The 20,692-nt window shown below is 33.5% G+C and overlaps 1 protein-coding gene across 6 annotated transcripts in view; it reads right to left on the reverse strand.

Annotated features, from left to right (window-relative positions):
• Positions 1-20,692, reverse strand: part of NFAT5 (nuclear factor of activated T cells 5) — a 120,523-nt gene that overhangs the window by 53,259 nt on the left and 46,572 nt on the right. For 5 of the 6 annotated variants that reach the window (XM_073880067.1, XM_025889084.2, XM_025889085.2 and 2 more), the window contains one exon: positions 14,869-14,994. In XM_073880067.1, the coding sequence (XP_073736168.1) occupies positions 14,869-14,994 (126 nt within the window). Of the gene's footprint in view, positions 1-273; positions 336-14,868; positions 14,995-20,692 lie in introns of all 6 variants that reach the window. The other variant, XM_073880068.1, reaches the window with a different exon arrangement.

The raw sequence follows: 20,692 nt of genomic DNA on the forward strand, positions 1-20,692 counted from the left end.
TTTAAAAAATGCCCAAATAGCAATATTTTACTTGTGTTATAATTGATAGATTTTTAAAAATCTAATTTAATGTTTTAAGCTGTAAAGCAAGAATAAAGCTTTTATTGCCTCAGCTGGATGTTCTGTTGAATTTTAATCATTTAAAATAATAAAGAAAACCCCAATATGAAATATATGCTTGTGGTCCACATTCAATGCCAATTAAATAATCCATTATAGAATTTGAAAAGTGGGACTGTGCTTAGCCACAAAATATTAAAATAAGTTTCTAACCTATGAAGCAGAGAACTACAGGTCATTTTTAATGCAGACACTCCCTGCTTCAGAGGCAAATCCTGGAATAAAAATATGAGAAAATAAATGAGAAAAGAGCTGCTGATTATTCCAGATATCAATTATAAAATGAGAAATAAATAGAAAAATATATAATCAACTGAATTGGAGGCAAAATGGAACTGGTACCGTCACTATGATTGTTGTAAAATCTAGAATAAAAGTGAAAAAAGTTTGATTTGGAATATGCTGGGCTGTAGAAGATAAGGAAGTTAACCACTAAGGGTATCCAGAAGTTGGAAATGGCAGTTCAAAACCATAATCTCTAAAATAAATAAATCCATCCTTTATGGGAGAATTAATAAGTAGAGTAAGGATTGATTACTGGATGGATTTCTCTTACAAAGTACTTGATTACACACTCAGCAAGTGTTTACCACTATTGATTTCCTCTCTCTTTAAAGGGCCTGCTTGATTTTTACCATTAAGGGAATTTCTTAATAAAAGTAACAGTAACTTTTATTGAGTGAAGCCTAACAGAAAAAGAGTTAAACAAGAAATTCTAGTGCTGGGGAAGCACTAAAATTAGTTTCTCTAAAAAGGTCTTTTACAAAGCCATTTATTTATTATACCTAGCAAGAAAGATTTAAGTAGATCTTTTCAAAACACGTGGCAACTGGCAGAACAGCTTGTTGAAAAATACTACTATTTTAAGCCTTAACAGCACAACCTCAAAGGCACACTAATAATGTTAAGGTAGGAAGTTGTCAGTTCTTAAAATTTTAGAAATACCATTTGATCTTGTATAAGACACGGAAAGGTTCATAATCATACACACATAAAACTAAAAATAGGTAACACGGGACAGAGAGCTAAAAGATATGTTTAAATCTAAAATCAGTTTTTATCTATAGCCAAGTGTGCCACTGTGTTACAGTGGTAGGATAAAATTTAAAACTGATGTGCAGTCATTGGAATTGCAACATTCTTATCAATTATAATCTAAACAGTGAATGTAAGAATGCCAGTGTTCAGATAATCAAAAGCCAAGTGCCAAAGATCTATTTTTAAATTAAAAACATGTACCAGAACACTTAAGTCATTTGAAAGAGCTAAATTCACCCATAATTTCTCACTGCTGTCAAGGCTGAAGAGCATAATAATTAATATTAACCATTAATGATGTGATCTACATAATGTCACATGGAAATATTTTTCCCAACTACCAGGAGTCGAAGAACCTAGGGCAATTAGATGATACCAGTTCCATTTTCCAGTTTGTATCTTTGTCAAATGCAGTAGCTGAAATTGGAAAATTCAGTCACTTTAAACTGCATTCCAATTTAAAGAAAAATTTATCAATTTCGTATCATGCATTAATGCAATGTTTTCTTAGTAAATAAATATTTTAAAAAGATTTGTAAAAACTACAAAATCTAGATGCTAATGTCAGTGACAGTTTAGGAGCTGATTTGTAGCCACTTTGGGTTTAAACAACAAGTTTTTTCCTTGTTTTTTGAAAAATACGATAAAAATCATTTTTAAAATAGAGAAGGCATTATGTATAACATTCCTCCATCTGTTCCAACTATTGGCAAAAGTGAAACTAAATTTGTGTGTGTGTGTATAAGCCTATGTTCTTCATCTTCAGAGAAATAAAAGTACGCAGCATGCAGGATTTGCAGTGGAACACACAAAACATGCAGCATGAATGCTGTGAACGTGTATTTCTATGAAGCGGCTTTCCCCCACCCACCTTTTTTAAATCTAAGTATCATGCACATGAGAATGCAGAATATGAACATCTCAGGGATCCCTGTCCATGACAGATGGAAAGTAGTGTTGAAAAGTAATCATGAACTCAAAAGCAAGTTATGTGATATTCATGAATTTAATATGCAAGACATAGCCTAGCATTGCTCTTAAAGGTATATATGATTTTATCTTGCAAATCTTATCAAAGCACTCATGGTTATAAAACCCAATTGATATAATCATACATAAATGTCTGTTCTGGGACAGGTATGCCAAGCTGTGATCTCATACCCTACATAAATTAAAATATTCTATACATTTTCCCTAGACACCTAACATACAATTTTTATATTTTACCTGCAGTTTCCTGGATATACTTATTAAATAAAAAAGTTCATTAGCACAAAACTATGAAATTGAAAACATAAACTCTGTCAGAAGACAGCAGTAAGCATCCTTTAATTAAAAAATATTATTACTTTTTAAAGCCTATCTCAGTTTGAGCCTAAATTACAAAAGATTCTATTCATTTTAAGACTATAACAAGTAAGACAAATTTTTAAAACTATAAAACTCTTTACAACAATATCACCGTTATTTTGATAATGACGATAAGGGTGTATAAAATCCTTCACATAAAGATGTTTAACATTTTGGTTAGCAAGACATCACCTAAGTGTAATAATAATGCCAAATGAGGTGGTGAAGTGTAGAATAAAAACTATGGGTCCTTTCTAAGATCTTTCTTAGACCCTCCCAAAACCTAACACAGTACCTTGCATGTAGTAAAAATTTAAATTTTTTATTAAACTGATTAATTGGAAGCCAATATTTGAGAACTATGTTGAATTATATTAAAGTTATACTGGCCAATATATTGGCCCATGATGAACACATCAGGTTTAAAAAAAAAAGGATTTACTACCCAAAGTGCTTAAAAATATATCTTATTATAATAGCATTATCTGATACAGGGAAGGGTTTAGAAGTAACTTATGAGTTTAGAGGTAACTATTTGCTATTTCTACAGAGTGTGCTAAAAACTTTCTTTCTTTAAACTATATATAAACCAAATTATCTACTTGTGTATTAATCCATAAATTTACTAAGAATAAAAAATCCTTAATATTATCTATTAAAAATACATTAAATTATATCAAAAACATTTTAGGTTTCTAAACAAAAATTTCTCATTCCCAAGCAGTCCCAGAAAAGCACTCAAGAACATTACTGGGAATACTGTAAGTGTACTTAAAATATCTACAAAGACCTTTCAGTCACTATATAATTAAATATCAAGAAACAGCTTAATTGACTTTGTAAAGAACTAAAATGCTAATGTAATCCTGCCTCATCTATATATTCTTTTTTATTTTTAAATTGTTATAAACAAAATATGCTAACTAACCCTTCCCCCCTTTTTTGGTTTTGAGTCTCTTTCTGTTAGGAATGTATAGACTATGTTTCACTGCTGCATATTAAAAGTACAAAAACTCCAAAAAAATTTTTTTAATAATTGCTTTTATTTTCTAAGCAAAGTAGTCATAATGTATTTCTATTTTATACCTTTATAACTTTATTTGTTCTTATATTTTTTATTCAAATTCATTTACTTAACATATAATGTATTATTTGTTTCAGGGGTATAGGTCTGTGATTCATCAGTTTATTTGTTCTTTTAAATCCCTCATCAATCCTTTGCAAAATTGTCAGTTTTTCTTAAAATTATTCTCTTACCTAAGTAACACATGAATAAATTTTTCATTTTTTTCTTTTATGAAAAAATTATCTTTGAACCTAGAAGAATTTTATTTTTCCATAAACTTTTTTGTGACTAGAGAGCACGATGAACCAAAGGGAAAACCGTTTCTACATTTACTAATGAAAATTTACAATTTTAAAAGAATACATTAATTCTAAAATGTGTAAGTGAAAGGAAGTATTACATCTATAGTGTTCTATGTCTAAGTCTAATAATTCTATTATTAGCAGTAGCCAATTACTAGACCAAATGCCAGTAATGATGGTGAATATAAGTTGTATATTATATGCTTTTAAGAACTGATGGAATCATGAGAACAGCAGATAATGCCTACATAGATATCCTAGAATTTCTAAGTATTATTAATTTGATGAGAAAGATGAAAATGGACTTTTAAATGCTACCACATATAGACACTTGTGTAGATTTTATATACTCCTTGCTTAAACTATATTTTAAAATTAAGAACTATTATAGTTCTAGTTTTGTGAACCAGAAATTAATTACCATTATCATTTTAGTGCTTAAAATACCATAAAAAAAAAAAAAGGATAACACTTTATATGGAACTAACTAAACTTTTTATGGAAAGCTTTGAAATTGGAAATATTCTTTAAAGTCCTCAAAAGAAACAAATACCTTTCACTAATTTAAAATATGTGACAGCAATGGCATTTAACTGAGCTTCCAAGATAAAAATGTGATCCCTAGCATTTAAATATGCACATATATTTTGTAACTTTTCAACATCAGGGCAAAATCAGTTGAGCTTCCTAACAAGGTCATTAAAAGCCATAAAATTTTGCAAGTGTGCTTAAGTGAACCAATAGTGGAACGGAGAAGGAGTAAACCATTGACTGTTCAGAAAATAATCTTAAAAAACAATCCAGATATTTGGAAACATTTCTGGTCTAAAACACTTATTGTTCAAACTTAGTTATCCTTTTTAAGTATTTCATTTTCTTTCTGGTAACAATGACTTCAAATCTAAACATCTTGCCTGATAAAAGTCACCAGATACAAGGATATAATTTTAGATCAAAGGAGAAAGATATTGAGAGAAAAAAATTATAAGGCCAACATTCATGTTGCTAAGTGATTGAAAAATCTAGAACACACAAAGTGGCTGCAAACCTGCTTTGTCAACACCTTACATGCCAACCTTCGTTTTCTACTTTTCTTCTTCTTCTTCTTATAGTATTAATGTAAAGTTTAAAACTTTACAAAAAGTTTTTAGTTTCAATCAGTATCAATCCACTATTTAGAAACAAAAAAAGAAAGGAAGGAAGGAAGAAAGAAAGAAAGAAAAAAAGACTTATGAAGAAGTCTGAAAACGAGACCGACCTATACCCTGGGTGAGATTGGATGGGTTAAGTGTCTCTGGCACTATTTGTCTTCACTATTGACAGACACTGTCACACAACCCACCACACGATGCCTGTCTCTGAATGGCGAAGCTAGAATGCAAGTTAAGTGTATTAATAGAAAAAACAACTAGCATCCCAGCATATAAAATAAGCAATCCAGATTACTTTACCAAAAACAAAAACAAAAAACAAAATTGTAGGGTTGATCATTTAATTTACATGTTTAACAATTTCAATTTCCATTTGTACTTTTCCCACCCAACATAAGCTTACATGCCATAATAAGCAATGTTTTAAAACAAACTTAAAAAAAATTAAATTATCAACATCCAAATAAATGCATGTGGAAAAATTTCTTATCCAAAATTTTTGTTAACTCATATTCACCAATGTGTTCTCCTGTATACTAATGCAATCTAATCCATAAGCCAGAATGCCCTCTCTCAGGTGTTTTTAGGTTGTGCCTTTACCCAAATTCCTTTAAAGAGTAGAAGAGAATATGCTCTGATCAAAACACTCAAGCAGAAAGAAATATCTGTATTTTATTTTATTTTTTTCAAGATTTTATTTATTTATTGGAAAGAGAGAGGGAGAGAGAGAGCAATCTAGTGCAAGCGAGCATGAGCAGCGGGGAGGGGCAGAGGAAGAAGCTGACTCTGCTGAGCAGGGAGGCCTACTCAGGGTTCAATCCCAGAACCCTGGGATCATGACCTGTGCCCAAGGGAGCTGCTTAACTGACTGAGCCACCCAGGTGCCCCAGAAATTTCTGTATTTTAACAGCAAAAGAATCTTTTCATTTCTCAGGCCAACTTCCACATACGTATGTCCTCATACCCCTGAAAAAAAGTTAACAATTTTCACTTTTAAATTAGATATGCTATTGTACATAAAACATCTGATCCTAGAGGCTCTATTTTAAAAAATAATTAGCACTGCTGTTGAAGCTGAAAGACTTGTTACTGATTTATTGGAAACCATCTTTTTCTTCCCCAGTCCATCAAATTGCCAATCAGCGTTCTAATACTACACAATAATTATTCTCCCATTTTTAATCTAAATTCTCCTAAAATAATTATTTTTACCTTGTCAGAGTACGTGGAGGGGAAGAAGGAAAGGGAGAGAGATAATCTTAAGCAGGCTCCATGCCCAGCACAGAGCCTGATGCAGGGCTCAATCTCACTACCCTGAGATCATGACCTGAGCCAAAATCAAGAGTCAGATGCTTAACCGAATGAGCCACCCAGGTGCCCCTATTCACAGGATGTTTATTAAAGAATGTTAACTGAAAAATAAAATGCTCACAAAATTTATAAGTGTCCTGACATTTATAGCAATGCTTTAAACATATCTTTTGTCTTATTCAATCCTAAGTATCTAAGCACAGTGTAAAATATGTACTAGGTATATATTATGCAATTTGGTTTTTAAATCCTTTCCTGTTGGAAAAGAAAGATGCTTTCTAACATCCAGTGATTTAAGTACTACTGGATAGCATCACTGGTCAATACTGGGTGAAGGGACTAAAGCCCAGAAAGAATCCTTTACCTCAAAGCAATTAAAGATAAAAGGGAATAATTATACTAGCCGATAACTATATTTATTACATTGTCAAAGACCCCAAGAAGTACAGGCTGAAGGAAAAAAAAAAGACAACTATTCAACTATTTTACTACTTGAAAGGGAACATTACGTTAAGACAAAAACAGAGATTATCACTATATTTTTTTTAAAGATTTTTTATTTATTCATTTGAGACACAGAGATACAGAGAGAGAAAGCATGAGCAGGGAGAGAGGCAGAGGGAGAAGCAGGCTCCTCACTGAGCCAGGAGCCCAATGTGGGGCTTGATTCCATGACCCTGGCATCATGACCTGAGCCGAAGGCAGACGCTTAACCATCTGAGCCACCAGGCGCCCCAGATTATCACTATATTAACTTAGATAAGAATTAGAGAAAAACAGTTCTGAACAATGCTATATGAAGGTCACCTCAATGCTTTATCATGCAATACATTTTAATATATTTAGATTAAATAATAAAGGTACTCCTGTCAACTCTAGTCCAATGTCTTCACATTTTTTTAGAGGAGACCAAAAAAGGGGAAAGAAAATACTATTTGTATCATTAAAATCTTGTTATTTAATTACTTGGGTTTTACACCTGAGTCTGGATTAGAGTGGATATTAGATCCAACTGTAGACAAAACAGTGTCTAAGAAAAAAAACAGAAGGTAGGTCATATATTGCTTTCCCAGGAGTTTTGATACCTAATCGTGCAAATGTATCACTTCATTAAAAAAAAAAAAAGTGGGAAGAGAATTCTAGGAACTAGAACTCTTTAATAGTCACCTTTTAGAATCATCCCTTTGGGAAATGTCTATTCTCCCCATGACTCATCATCTTCTATCAATGTCTCTTTTATATACAAGGGCTCCTATTAAGAGTGTGTCAACATGAAAGAATAAGTCAGAATGTAAATACAATGGCCCATGTGCAGCTCTATCTTGGCTGACAGGCAAAATTTCAAAGGTAAAAAACAGACTGGGTGGGAATGGAAAGAGAAGCAAAATAGTAAGGTTAAAAAGTTTATTTTTATAAAAATAAGACCAACTTTTTAAAAACTTACAAATGAAAGGAGAAACTCATGTGGGAGGAAAGTCAATGTTTACTGAATGATCACTAATTGTCAGGTAATGTTAAGTATTTTACATATCTATCTTTATAATAACCTTAAGAAAAAGTTGGTATTAGTGTCTAGTAACAGGGGTAATATTATACATTTATTTAACCTCCACAAAATTCTATCTATATGATAGATATGATATGACAGCAATCAGATTCAAGTTAGATCCTTATGATACCAAAACCCATACTAATTTTATTATATTTTATATGTGGGAAAAATAAATAGAAATAAAACTATAATACGTGTGTGTGTATTATATCTAGATTATGCCCGTACAGGCCTGGCACTTTGAGGTGCTTTCTCAGTTCTTTTCTTTTTTTTTTTTAATTTTTTTTAAAGATTTTATTTATTTATTCATGAGAGACAGAGAGAGAGAGAGAGAGAGAGAGAGAGAGAGAGAGAGGGGCAGAGGGAGAAGCGGGCTCCCAAGGAGCAGGGAGCCCGATGCGGGACTCGATCCCAGGACCCTGGGATCATGACCTGAGCCGAAGGCAGACGCTTAACCATCTGAGCCACCCCAGGCGCCCTCTCAGTTATTTTCTATTTAATTTCATCGTCAATAACACCTTTTCATGAAGGAAGGACACACGGGAAATGAATTTTACTTCAGTGGGCTAAATAAATACTACTGATGGACATCTACTTGCATTTATTGATGAAAAGGTAATGTACCCTCACTTATGCCAAAAATAAATTCATCATGTATCTAATATATCTCATGTCTTTATTACTTTTTAAAAGCACAGTTCATTTAATATTTTGACTTATTTTAATCATCTGCCACATGGTATTTTTAAAATTATGAAATATTTAAAATGAACACCCATGTTTCCTCTGCTCATATTTTAACAAATGCTAACATTTTACTACATATGATTTTATTTTTTATTTATTTATTATAGATTTTATTTATTTGACAGAGAGAGACACAGCGAGAGAGGGAACACAAGCAGGGGGAGTGGGAGAGGGGAAGCAGGCTTCCCGCCGAGCAGGGAGCCCGATGTGGGGCTCGATCCCAGGACCCTGGGATCATGACCTGAGCCGAAGGCAGACGCTTAACGACTGAGCCACCCAGGCGCCCTGATTTTATTTTATTTTTTAAGATTTTATTTATTTGACAGAGTGAGAAAGCACAAGCAGGGGGGAGCAGCAGAGGGAAAGGGAGAAGCAGGCTCCCTGCTGAGCAGGGGCTCAATCCTAGGACCCTGGGATCAGGACCTGAGTTGAGGACAGAAGCTTAACCTTAACCAAATGAGCCACCCAGGCACCCCTATACAACTAATTATTATAAAATAATTACTTACGGCAATTGGTATGGCAACACCTTTTACTTATGATATTATCAATCTTATTGGTGATACAAGAAAGTAAGACCACTTCTGTCCATTAATTAATTAATTAATTTTTAAAAAAAGATTTTATTTATTTATTTGACAGAGAGAGACACAGCGAGAGAGGGAACACAAGCAGGGGGAATGGGAGAGGGAGAGGCAGGCTCCCGGCTAAGCAGGGAGCCTGATGCGGGGCTCGATCCCAGGACCCTGAGATCATGACCTGAGCCGAAGGCAGACGCTTAACGACTGAGCCACCCAGGTGTCCCTGTCCATTAATTTATTAATGTGAAATTGTACAAAATATATAAAAATAGAAACTATTTTATGCATGTATTTTGGCTATTGAAGGTTGAGAATCAGTGAGCAGTTTTAAAATGCTAATTTACAGGCTCAGCTAATATAAAAATGTGCTTTTTCCATCAGAAACAGAATAAATCACAATATTTATAAAGTTGTTGCTAAAAATTATCAAGAGGACAACAGAAAGTAAATATTTAAGGAATAAATCAACAACAGGCATGTGTACTTTTTGTCAATGATAATTTATAATACAGGTACTGAATTCTTACTTGTTTGTTTTTTAAGATTTTATTTATTTATTTCACAGAGAAAGACACAGAGGGAGAGGGAACACAAGTGGGGGGAGCGGAAGGAGAGGGAGAAGGCTTACCGCTGAGCAGGGAGCCCGATGCGGGGCTCGATCCCAGGACCCTGGGATCATGACCTGAGCCAAAGACTGAGCCACCCAGGCTCCCTAAGCTCTTACTTGTTTCTGAATTAATCATTATGTCCCAAATTTGCTTATGCTTTTTATTTTAATAATGCAGATGTTAACATAAATCTATATATACATACATACATATTTCTATATGTTTAATGTATATACATTTAGATTTACAATACAATTTCAGTAAAAAGACAGAATGAGGAGTAGAGTTTTTAAACCTATTTGCAACATTTTTGTAACTAGAATCTGACTTCCTTCTGGAAGTGGTCCAGTTTTCTAGAAAAAGTAGAAATGGCCATATGGAATAAAAAAGATCAACTCACAACATCAATACATAGGTTACAGAGGTGAATCACCCTTCCTGCTAATGAGCTTTGGGTTTAAATTTTAGGAATACTATACTACATAAATGGCCAAAATTCTGAAATATGTTTACCTCATTAACTTAGGACAGCAATCAAAGGCAAATTTGCTCCTCAAAATTTATTCAACTCAAGAAAATACAAATTACATATCTGTAAATACTTTCTAACACTAGTAAATAAATTATAATAAATTCAATGGACTATGTAATTCTGTTGCTGTGAATCACTGTTATTAAAACTTAATATTCTCCTAGAAATCTATTCCAATTTCATAGACCCTGAAACTTGCAAAATTAAAAGGGTATATGGCTTTTCCAAGTCAATATCCTACACACTGCTTAGTCCAGGAACTACTGTTTTCTAAGTGAAATAATAGCACACAATTCCCTGAGGACAATAACAAGAAGAAAAGAACTTGGACCCCAGCAGGAAAGAAGAGCGGTATCTTGTGCCTGAAAGAATTGAGATATGATGATATGCAAATTGTCTGGCACAATTTCTATTACACAGCCGGAACTCAAAAATGGTAACTTACATTTTCTTCAACTCATTTTTTGTACTGTTCTGTTGTTATGGATGGTTTAGAAATTCCTATAATTTTATTAGATGATTAAGATGTCTACAACACATTAAAGCATAGCTGTTCTCTGATAACAGGACATTAATTTAGCTCTCTAGCGTCCTCTTCTCCAATATAAATAGCACTCAATTAAGTTCTTTCAGTATAGAAAATACCTGTTAGGTACTTGCGATTTATTAACTGCTGTGGCATAAAATTCAAAGCACTATTGAGTAAGTCTCTCTCTTCCAACAGAAAAGTTTATTATATGGATCACTTCATGTAAAGTTATTAACTAAAATTACAGCCTTTAAAAACCTCCAGTGATCTAACTAGTGGAGATACTCAACAGGTATTTCTATTATACATGCTAAATCTGTGTGTACACCTATACATGTTAAAAAGTGCTACAAAGTGTCAGTATCCTGAGACTGTATTACTTCTTAAAATAGTATTAATATATAATTACTGAAAGTAAAACAGCAATTTTATGAAAACAACTAACAAAAGAATCACTAACTAGTTATTCTTAAGATTCTCTGGCTGAATTATAAAACTTATCGTTTGTTTAGTTCACTGTTTATCTCAAGAATTAGAATAAAAATTTTAAAGAAACTTGAAACAGTTACCTTAGCAAAGTCATATTTTGAAACAAACTAATAAACATAATGCCATATCCCCAAATGAAGACAGAGTCTAGGATAGAATAAGAAAATGAACTGATTTCTTAAAATGAAGATTAAAATTTATTGTTCACTTCTGTGAAAGACTTCCTATTTTAATTAAATGAAGCAAATCTAGGATTAAAAACTATAAACATATAAGTAGATTTTAAAAAATACTTGATTGGTATATGAGTTATTTATCAATAAAGCTGTTATTTAAGAAAAATGTCTGCCATATCTCTTCGCAAAAACTCCCCAAACTCTGGTGTAACTGTGTTAGTTCTTCTAAATAATACTTGCATTTTAGCTCTTTATAACCTATACTATAGGATTCCCCCCCTAAAAAAACCAAACAAAAAGAATTCTTTCACAGTATGCATTTCCTGAGCAACTCCTTATTTTGCCAAAAATGCCATCAATTCATTTGGATAACTTTCTTGTGTTAGGAAAATGGCCCCTGTCTTAATTACTGAGAACCTACAATACTGTTCAGAAAGTCTGTATTTCTGAAACTTATTCATTCACATATTGAACCTCAAACTCTTAACTACCTTTCCAGTCGGACAAAAGCAAAGGTCTGCAAAAAATGAGAAGGAGTACAAATTTCAGACTGGTGATTCTGAACTATATCTCCCAGCTTTTGACACTTGGCCCACGGAGAGGGGAGGAGTTGTAGAGAAGTAAGCCCTCTTTCTCCCAGCCCCAAACCTGGAACTTACCCGATAAAAAGATGTTATATAAAAGTGTGAATAGTACAGAGGCAGAAAAAGGCTTGAGAGATATTCTTTTATCCAATATTCTGGATTGTGGATTAGCAGCATCACGTTTACGCATTCCCTCAGTAATATGTAAAGGGAAAAAAATCTAGATTGGCGAATCTGAGAAACACATTTTAAATAATTAAGTAATAAAGAATGTACATGAACACCTATATGCCCAGCCTCTAAATTTTAAAATTTAAATTGATTTAGAACTTGTGAAACACAAACCTTTATAGCAGAACTAGAAGTCTGTTCCCACCAGGCCCTCATACCTGATAGCAGCCAATCCGGCTCCTTCAAAACTCTGAAGAATTAACTACATCAAGAGTCATCATTTTTATACATTTCATATTTAAACAGCAAATGTATAGATTAAAAATAAAATTCACAGAAGTCTAAATTAATGTGCCTTTCCCTAGACATCAAGTTTTTTGGCCAGGAAACACTGAATAACTGTTAATTTACTTCAAATCCTTCTCTTCGACAGTTATGTCACTAAAGATACTCATATGTCAAATAAAAAAGCAACTCCATATTGATACCTACTAAATGATTTCCCTACAGTAATTATTCTGTAATTTAAACTCTCTTACCTATAATGTTACAAGACAAAGTCTATTCTACTAATAAGACAGAATCCTAGAATAAGATTATATTGGTTACTAAAAGTAAATTTATGTAAAAAAAATTACAATGACTTGGTTTTAGATCATAGAAACTTTCTATATGTGAATAAGAAAGCTGTTAATGTTACCTCCTTACTCTCTTCACCTTCTTTGGAATGTCAATAACTTCTTGATCTAATAAGAATTTATTACTTCAGAATACTTCCTTTGGTTAATTCTCTTATTTTCATGATTTTCAACTCATGTCTTTCAATCTAATTTATCTGGAGAGGATTTTCTCAAATAAGGAGAGGGAAGGAGGGAGGATCAACATTCTATTAGTGACTCAAATTCAAGAACCTTCAATATCTATATATAAAAAAACTTGAAATTGAGTTTGGTATTACTTAAGAGGAAGTGTTCTTTTCCAAACCTAGCTGACATTTTTTCAGCTTTTAAAAGGAACTGGATCTACTGTCAACAGATGTTAAAAAGCACAGAAGAAACAGACTTTTAGTTCTATATAGAGTCAACAAGTCTATAAAAAATAATCTCAAAAGATACAAAAGAAATCAGTTAGTCAATTTCTACTTGTGGATTTAAAGTGAAATATTTCATTAAAAATATTTTTTTTCATATTTTATCATCTGATACAATTTTTAAGCAATATTAAAAATTTTAAATTCCAGAAAAAATATTCAGGGACATTTTAGAACCCATTGGATATAAAGTAAAACCAGGTCATCTTACCAATTTGATTACTAAAAAGATCACAGTTAAATCCACAGAATCTGTTAGAAAATGTCTGGCAACACATGAACAGTGAGCAGGGCTGATAAGTTTCTTTGTTCTGTTTAAAGTTTTCCTGCCCTCAATCAGGAAGGCTGCACACTGCAGTATACAGCTCAGGGAAAAGATTCGTACACAAGATTAACGGTACATTGGTTAATGCATACAAGAAAAATATATGAAGTTCCTTTACAGTACCAAATCCTTATTTAAACCACAACCTTCCACTTCACTGTTCTTTTTGAAATGAAATGAATTTACTGAAAACAATGCTGTGATGGATTTAAGTACCATTTAAAAGATGAGAGGTATCATTGGATAAGAAACCTCTATTTAGAAGGATAAAACATCAGAGCGTGTGTGTGTGTGTGTGTGTGTGTGTGTGTGTGTGTGTGTGTACATACATATATACATAACTTTTCACCTTTTTTTAAACCAAACACACTTAGCAGTGTATAAAACCCAACTAAAAAAAGAAATACAGTTGGGCAATCTAATATTATTGAAAGCACTCACTAATTTATCAATAACTAAGACTTTTTTCTATTAGCTTATCCATCAATCTTTTATTCTGGTTCATTAAAAAATGGAACCAATTTTATATAAAGTGTATGATTTGAGAGCAGAATAAAAATAAATTTGATAAATTTCAAACATTACTTTCCATACTTTTTCATTGATATTACAAAATGCTTTCACATAAATATTACATTCAAATCTTCCATTACTTTAAATTTAAAAGAAGTCTAAAGTCACATGTTTTTAAATGTAGGGAAAAGGTTATAATAAACATGCTACAAACAGAAAAGAGACTTGAGTGCTTGAGTTCTTTTTCAGATTATACAAAATATTTTTCTCTTTCAGTAAATTTTAAAAAAGAATTGTTAAATAGAGACTCGAATGTAATTTTCTATCCATAGCCTGGTATGTAACTTTTTTATGTGCAGTCAACAAAAGAGCTTCAAGCTTGTTTTCACATCTGAAGATAAGCTCCTAGAAAAGAAATGGCACTAACAGATGTGCCAATGTGAAATTTTAAGAAATAAGAATTATATCAAGAAATGTATACTGAAATATTTTAAGGTTAAAAGTATTTATTTTTAAACCTCTTAAAACAAACCCTCAAATCACACTCTTTTTTGATATGAACTTTGCCAGCACTGTTCATGTTGGCCAGATAATACACTAGTTTTCTTTAATAAAATAAAATGAAATGCATACCAGCAGCAACTACAGCTGGAGGAGGCGAGCCTGCCTCACCACCACTTGTCTGACTCATTGATGCTACAGACGTTTCTCTAGATGGAGGTAACTGTAACTCCTTTGGGAGAAGATCATAGACAGATTCTGTAGAAGGAAGGAGAAAAAAATTTTAAGAGTGAAAGTCAATAGCCTAATACATGAACATGTATTAATATATGAAATTAATATGTCTTTTTACTCAGGAGGAGAACTATATTATTCACATACACCAAAAAACTTCCACGTAATTACTGTTGTAAAGAATTATTAGCAAATATTCTTCTTTTATTATGCAATTTTACTGAAGAATGAATTTCCATTAGTTCTGTCCCCTGTTTTCTTCTTGGCTTTTTTCTTTATATTTAAGATGCTCTCTAAAGTTATTAAATTTTAGAACTGGATAAACTCAGACAAAATATAAGAAACATCAAATAAGCCAAAATGGTCCAATATCTTCCTCTATAATAATAAGAGTGTAACTTACCATACTCTTACCAGCTTTAAAATGGCTTCTCCAATGAGACCATTAGTCTACCCTTGCTCTTCTACCCAGCACCGTATAGCAAATATTTTAATTCTCTATCATAACGCATTTTTTCCCTCCCAAAAAAAGCTAAACAAGGAATGTCATAGCTCAAGGAAATATTGTACTCTTTATTCTGAGCTATCTCCAAACTCTAGAAAGGCACAAGTTTGGATACTCTTTTTTTTTAAAAATGATTTTATTTATTTGACAGAGAGAGAGAGAGACAGCAAGAGAGGGAACACAAACAGGGCGAGTGGGAGAGGGAGAAGCAGGCTTCCTGCTGAGCAGGGAGCCTGATGTGGGGCTCGATCCCAGGACCCTGGGCTCGTGACTTGAGCTGAAGGCAGACGCTTAACCGACTAAGCCACCCACGCATCTCTATCTTTTTTTAATTATGTTCATATATCTTTTTTTTTTAAAGACTTTATTTATTTAATTGACAGAGAGAGAGAGAGCGCACGAGAGGGTACACAAGCAGGGGGAGTGGGAGAGGGAGAAGCAGGCTTTCCGCAGAGCAGGGAGCCCGATGCGGGGCTCGATCCCAGGACCCTGGGATCATGACCTGAGCTGAAGGCAGTCGCCCAACCAACTGAGCCACCCAGGCGCCCCATATGTTCATATATCTTTTTAATGTACTTTATAATCACTGTCCATAAAATTACGTTTATATCTACTATTTAAAAAAATTTTTTGTATTTATTATTCTATGGTTTTGGGCATAAATAATTCTCAGAATATCTGGTAAAGGTAATAGAATCAATGTTAGAAGGAACTTTAAACAAGCACTTAGAATCATATGCCCATTTTCAAAAAGAACTGAGACACAGGGTTTAAGGGACTTGCCCAGTATTCCAAGAAAGCCAACATTCCAACAAATAAAAAAGAGTATTAATCATTTGCATGAGGGATTAAAAAACAAAGGCAGCACTCTAAGACATTTTATCCTTGATAACAAACAATACTTTTAGTAACTGATCACTGAATACATAAATACTTTGATCCTTCCAATTAATCTTTGAATTATGTATACCAACTTTGACATGGATAGGGATAAGGAAGAATGTCCTGAAGGAAAGCTAAAACTAGAAATTTTACTATTAAATGATCCTCACTCACAGCACAGAATCAACTGAAAATTGTCTTTTGAAAAACTCTATTACTAATACTTAGAGAACCTAATTAAAACAGAAATGCCAGTATCATCAAATATTGATTTTAAAACAATGTTTCTCAATACATGCTGAAAACAAGACTTCTTTAAACATAAGAGAAGCATACTCAAGTCTTTTTTTTTGTCCAAACCAAAAGGAAATATGAAAATAAAAATAGTGTAGATGAAAAGAGAAAGGATCTACCAAAAGATATCCATCAAGGAAAAAAAAAAGTCCTAGTAATAGTCCATCACTAACAGCACTTCACTAATTGGAACTATTTCTCCACTTCTTTTTTTTTTTTTTTTTTTTTAAGATTTTTTTTTTTTTTTTTTTGAGAGAGAGAGACAGAGGCAGAGGGAGAAGCAGACTCCCAAGGAGCAGGGAGCCCGATGCGGGACCCGATCCCAGGACTCCGGGATCATGACCTGAGCCGAAGGCAGACGCCCAACCATCTGAGCCACCCAGGCGCCCCTCCACTTCTTTAATTATTAAAATAAATAAATCAAAACAAATCAAACCTGTCTGGGCTGAAACACTCTACCTTTCCCAAAGAAGTGTATAAAACTGAATCTATATTAGAGGTATAAAAGCAATGTTAATAAAAATACAGTGGAAAGTAAAAAAAAAAAGAAAGCAACTAAATATAGAACTTATTATATCTTAGTCCTCCACACAGCCTACCCCCCAAAACAAACAAAGTAACATGCAAGGTGAAGAAGAAGGTGTAGGAAGCATGGACTCATTCCTTCATCAAAGGTATTTTCTGATTAACTGACTGAAGTGTTTGGAAATTAAAGAAGTCAGAGTTTTATCATATCTACCCAAGGGAAGAAGCAGTTAATACAGTCATTACCACCATAGGTTCTGATTTTAGACATAACTGGGTTGGCTCTGCTACTTCAAACAATCTCTGTAAGACTTAAATCTTCATTTAAAATTTTTCTTTTATCCCATTATCTTTTTTTTTTTAAGATTTATTTATTTATTTTACAGAGAGAGACACAGCGAGAGAGGGAACACAAGAAGGGGGAGTGGGAGAGGGAGAAGCAGGCTTCCCACAGGGCAGGGAGCCCGACGCGGGGCTCGATCCCAGGACCCTGGGATCATGACCTGAGCCGAAGGCAGTCGCTCAACCAACTGAGCCCCCCAGGTGCCCCCTCTTTTGCCCCATGATCTTGAAGAAACTCTCCCCGAGCTATAATTGTATAATCCAACCACATATATTGGCCTTACTCTTAAATCTGCTTCCCATAAGACATAAACAGATTAAAGGAATATAAATTATGCTGTTAATACTATTGTCATTTACTCCTAAATTCAATCCAAATTACATTTACAATATCCACTACCCAATGAAAGAGCTCCTGAATAAGACCATAGGTATTTTAAAATCCATGAAATTGAAAAATAGTCCTAAGTTGGTACTAACCACCTCATGTTAAGACATCGTATCTATTTTTCTTGTGTTATTTTTTAAACTAGTTTGATAAGGAAGGAATGAATTTCTAGGTTTATAAACACAGAATATGAAGAAAGAGAACAGGAAATCCATAATGGAAAGGCAGTTTCTTGGGGAAAGACTTTGTTAGAATACAAAAGTAAAATCACTTCTAGATTTTTTTTAACAGAAGAAAGTGAGAATGGACACAAGTTTTCTTTTTGGGATGGTAAAAATGTTCTAAAATTGAATTATGGTAATGGTTACACAACTGTAAATAAACTAACCACTACTGAATTTGTATACTTTAAATGGGTGAATTTTATGATATGTAAAGTATACATCAGTAAAGCTGTTTTCAAAGCAAGCAAGCGGAATAGAACAAGTACAAGTGAAATTGCACAGGAGCAAGGTACGTCTCTCACTGTTCCTAATAAACCTCTGGATAAAAATATCTCTTCACATAGCTTCTATCTGTGAAAAGTGAAATTATGAAGGCCAAACTCCACACTAATCTAATTTGCTTTTTTTAAGGCTCTTCTATTAGAGGATCAGGAAAATGCCACAGGTATAGTTATCCTAAATTCGGTAAAATATCTGAGGAAAATCTTAAAAACTTCTCATAACCACGATGAAGAAATGTAGAAAGAATATATATATATATAAAGATTTTATTTATTTATTTGACAGAGAGAGACATAGTGAAAGAGGGAATACAAGCAGGGGGAGTGGGAGAGAGAGAAGCAGGCTTCCTGCAGAGCAGGGAGCCTGATGTGGGGCTCGATCCCAGGACCCTGGGATCATGACCTGAGCCGAAGGCAGACACTTAACAACTGAGCCACCCAGGCGCCCTTAAGAGGAATATATTGCGTGTCATGATTCATCACAGATCATGCAATGTTGGAATATCTGCCCAGAGGAATAAAGTGAAATTTAGTTAGGACTAATTTAACAGCTGGTAAAAATTGTTCTTGTACAATGTACTGAAAGGCACTTTTTTTTTTAATTGAGAAATAATTTTACTTTTGTTTTGTTTTTTCTTTTTATTATTTTAAATAGGCTCCACACTGGGTGTGGAGCCCAATGTGGGGCTCGAACTCACAACCATGAGATCAAGACCTGAACTGAGATCAAGATTTGGACGCTCAACCCATTGAGCCACCCAGACTCCCCTTTATTTTAAGTAAGGTCTATGCCCAACATGGGGCTTGAACTCACAACCCCAAGATCAAGAGTCGCATGCTCCACCAACTAAGCCAGCCAGGCACTGATTTCTAAGAAATTCTTTCCCTGGTCGGCCAGGATTGAAGTGACTATTGTCTTACCTATTTTTTCTATTAATGTTGCTAATAATTTATGCAGTAATGTTTAATCAACTCACTAATGGCTTATTATGAATTTTAGTTGGCCAAAATCCCATGTAAGTGCACTGCTTAAATATCCCTGTCATAGAATTAGGGCAGGTGTAAAATAACTTCATAAATAAACAAATAACTTTGTTAATAGAAATTATTAACATAAGTATATGAAAAAGGAAATTAGGCAGAAAAAGAAACAAGCTCCCAAGATCAAGAATTTGTCTTATGTCGGCGCAATACTGTAGAGTCTAGGGCCATTAGAGGGAAGGAAGAAATGGAGGAATTAAATTATTTTCAGATTCTGAAAGCAAACCAATGCTTCCCAGTGTTGGGTGGGAAGGTGAACAATGTAAAAAATGGGCTAACTGGCTGGTTTGTTTGCTTGGTCATTCAGTAAACTCTAATTGATCCACTTATGTCACTAATTATTTTCTGGGTCAATTTGGTCTTTTATTCTTCAACACTGGCTATGAGTTGTTTCACTATACTGCATCAAACTCAAAGTAGACAGAAATTCTATCCTGAGGGCACAATGCAGTGAAAGAGAAGAGAAAAGTTGGTAACTTAATAATGCAGTTTTTTTTTTCATTTTCTCAATTGGCAATGTTCCCTAACCTCTGATAATCCAAATCCTATTCTCTACTGCTTCATTCTGCAAGTTGCTCAGTCTCAGGAAAAGGTGAAAAGACTTCAAATCCCCATACTCTCTCACTTTCCCCTGAAAGTGTCCAGGGAGATAAAACACAGGAAACAGCTAAGAAAAGGCATGCTTTTCTTGTTCTCTCTCAGCAAAACATTAATAATACAACTATCATTTATTAAGCTTTTGGGGATGGTTCAGGCACTATGCAAAGCTCATTATATACATTTTTAACTTAATTTCAAAACAATAATTAAAATAAAAACAATTTTAACTGAATTTCAAAACCTTTATTGGTTTTACCAATAAAGACTTTGAACACTGTGCAACAGCAAAAAATGAAAAACATATGTGATACAACAAAAGAAAGGAATGATAAATATAAAGTTTATTAGGACAATGGTTTCCTTTGATGGGGAGAAAGAGACAGAACAAAGGAGGAACAGAAATAAGTTGGGCTGGACAGTGGGCTCACAGATGTTCTTTTATGAAAATATATAAGAAATCAGTAAATACAAAAAAATTAGATTATGCATGGATAGTGTATAGCCTCACAGAGTTGTTATAAGATGACTTGCTAAAAAGAACTCTGCAACTTATCATTCTTTTGTTGGAATCTGTATCCTTACCTCACCCTTCTTGACCTGATAGCTAGCATTCAATGTTTAACTGCCTTGGGGTCAGAAA

This window comes from Callorhinus ursinus, unplaced genomic scaffold, assembly GCF_003265705.2.
Source record: "Callorhinus ursinus isolate GAN/ISIS: 27379988/994484 unplaced genomic scaffold, GSC_fseal_2.0 scaffold37, whole genome shotgun sequence".
Lineage (NCBI taxonomy): Eukaryota > Metazoa > Chordata > Mammalia > Carnivora > Otariidae > Callorhinus > Callorhinus ursinus.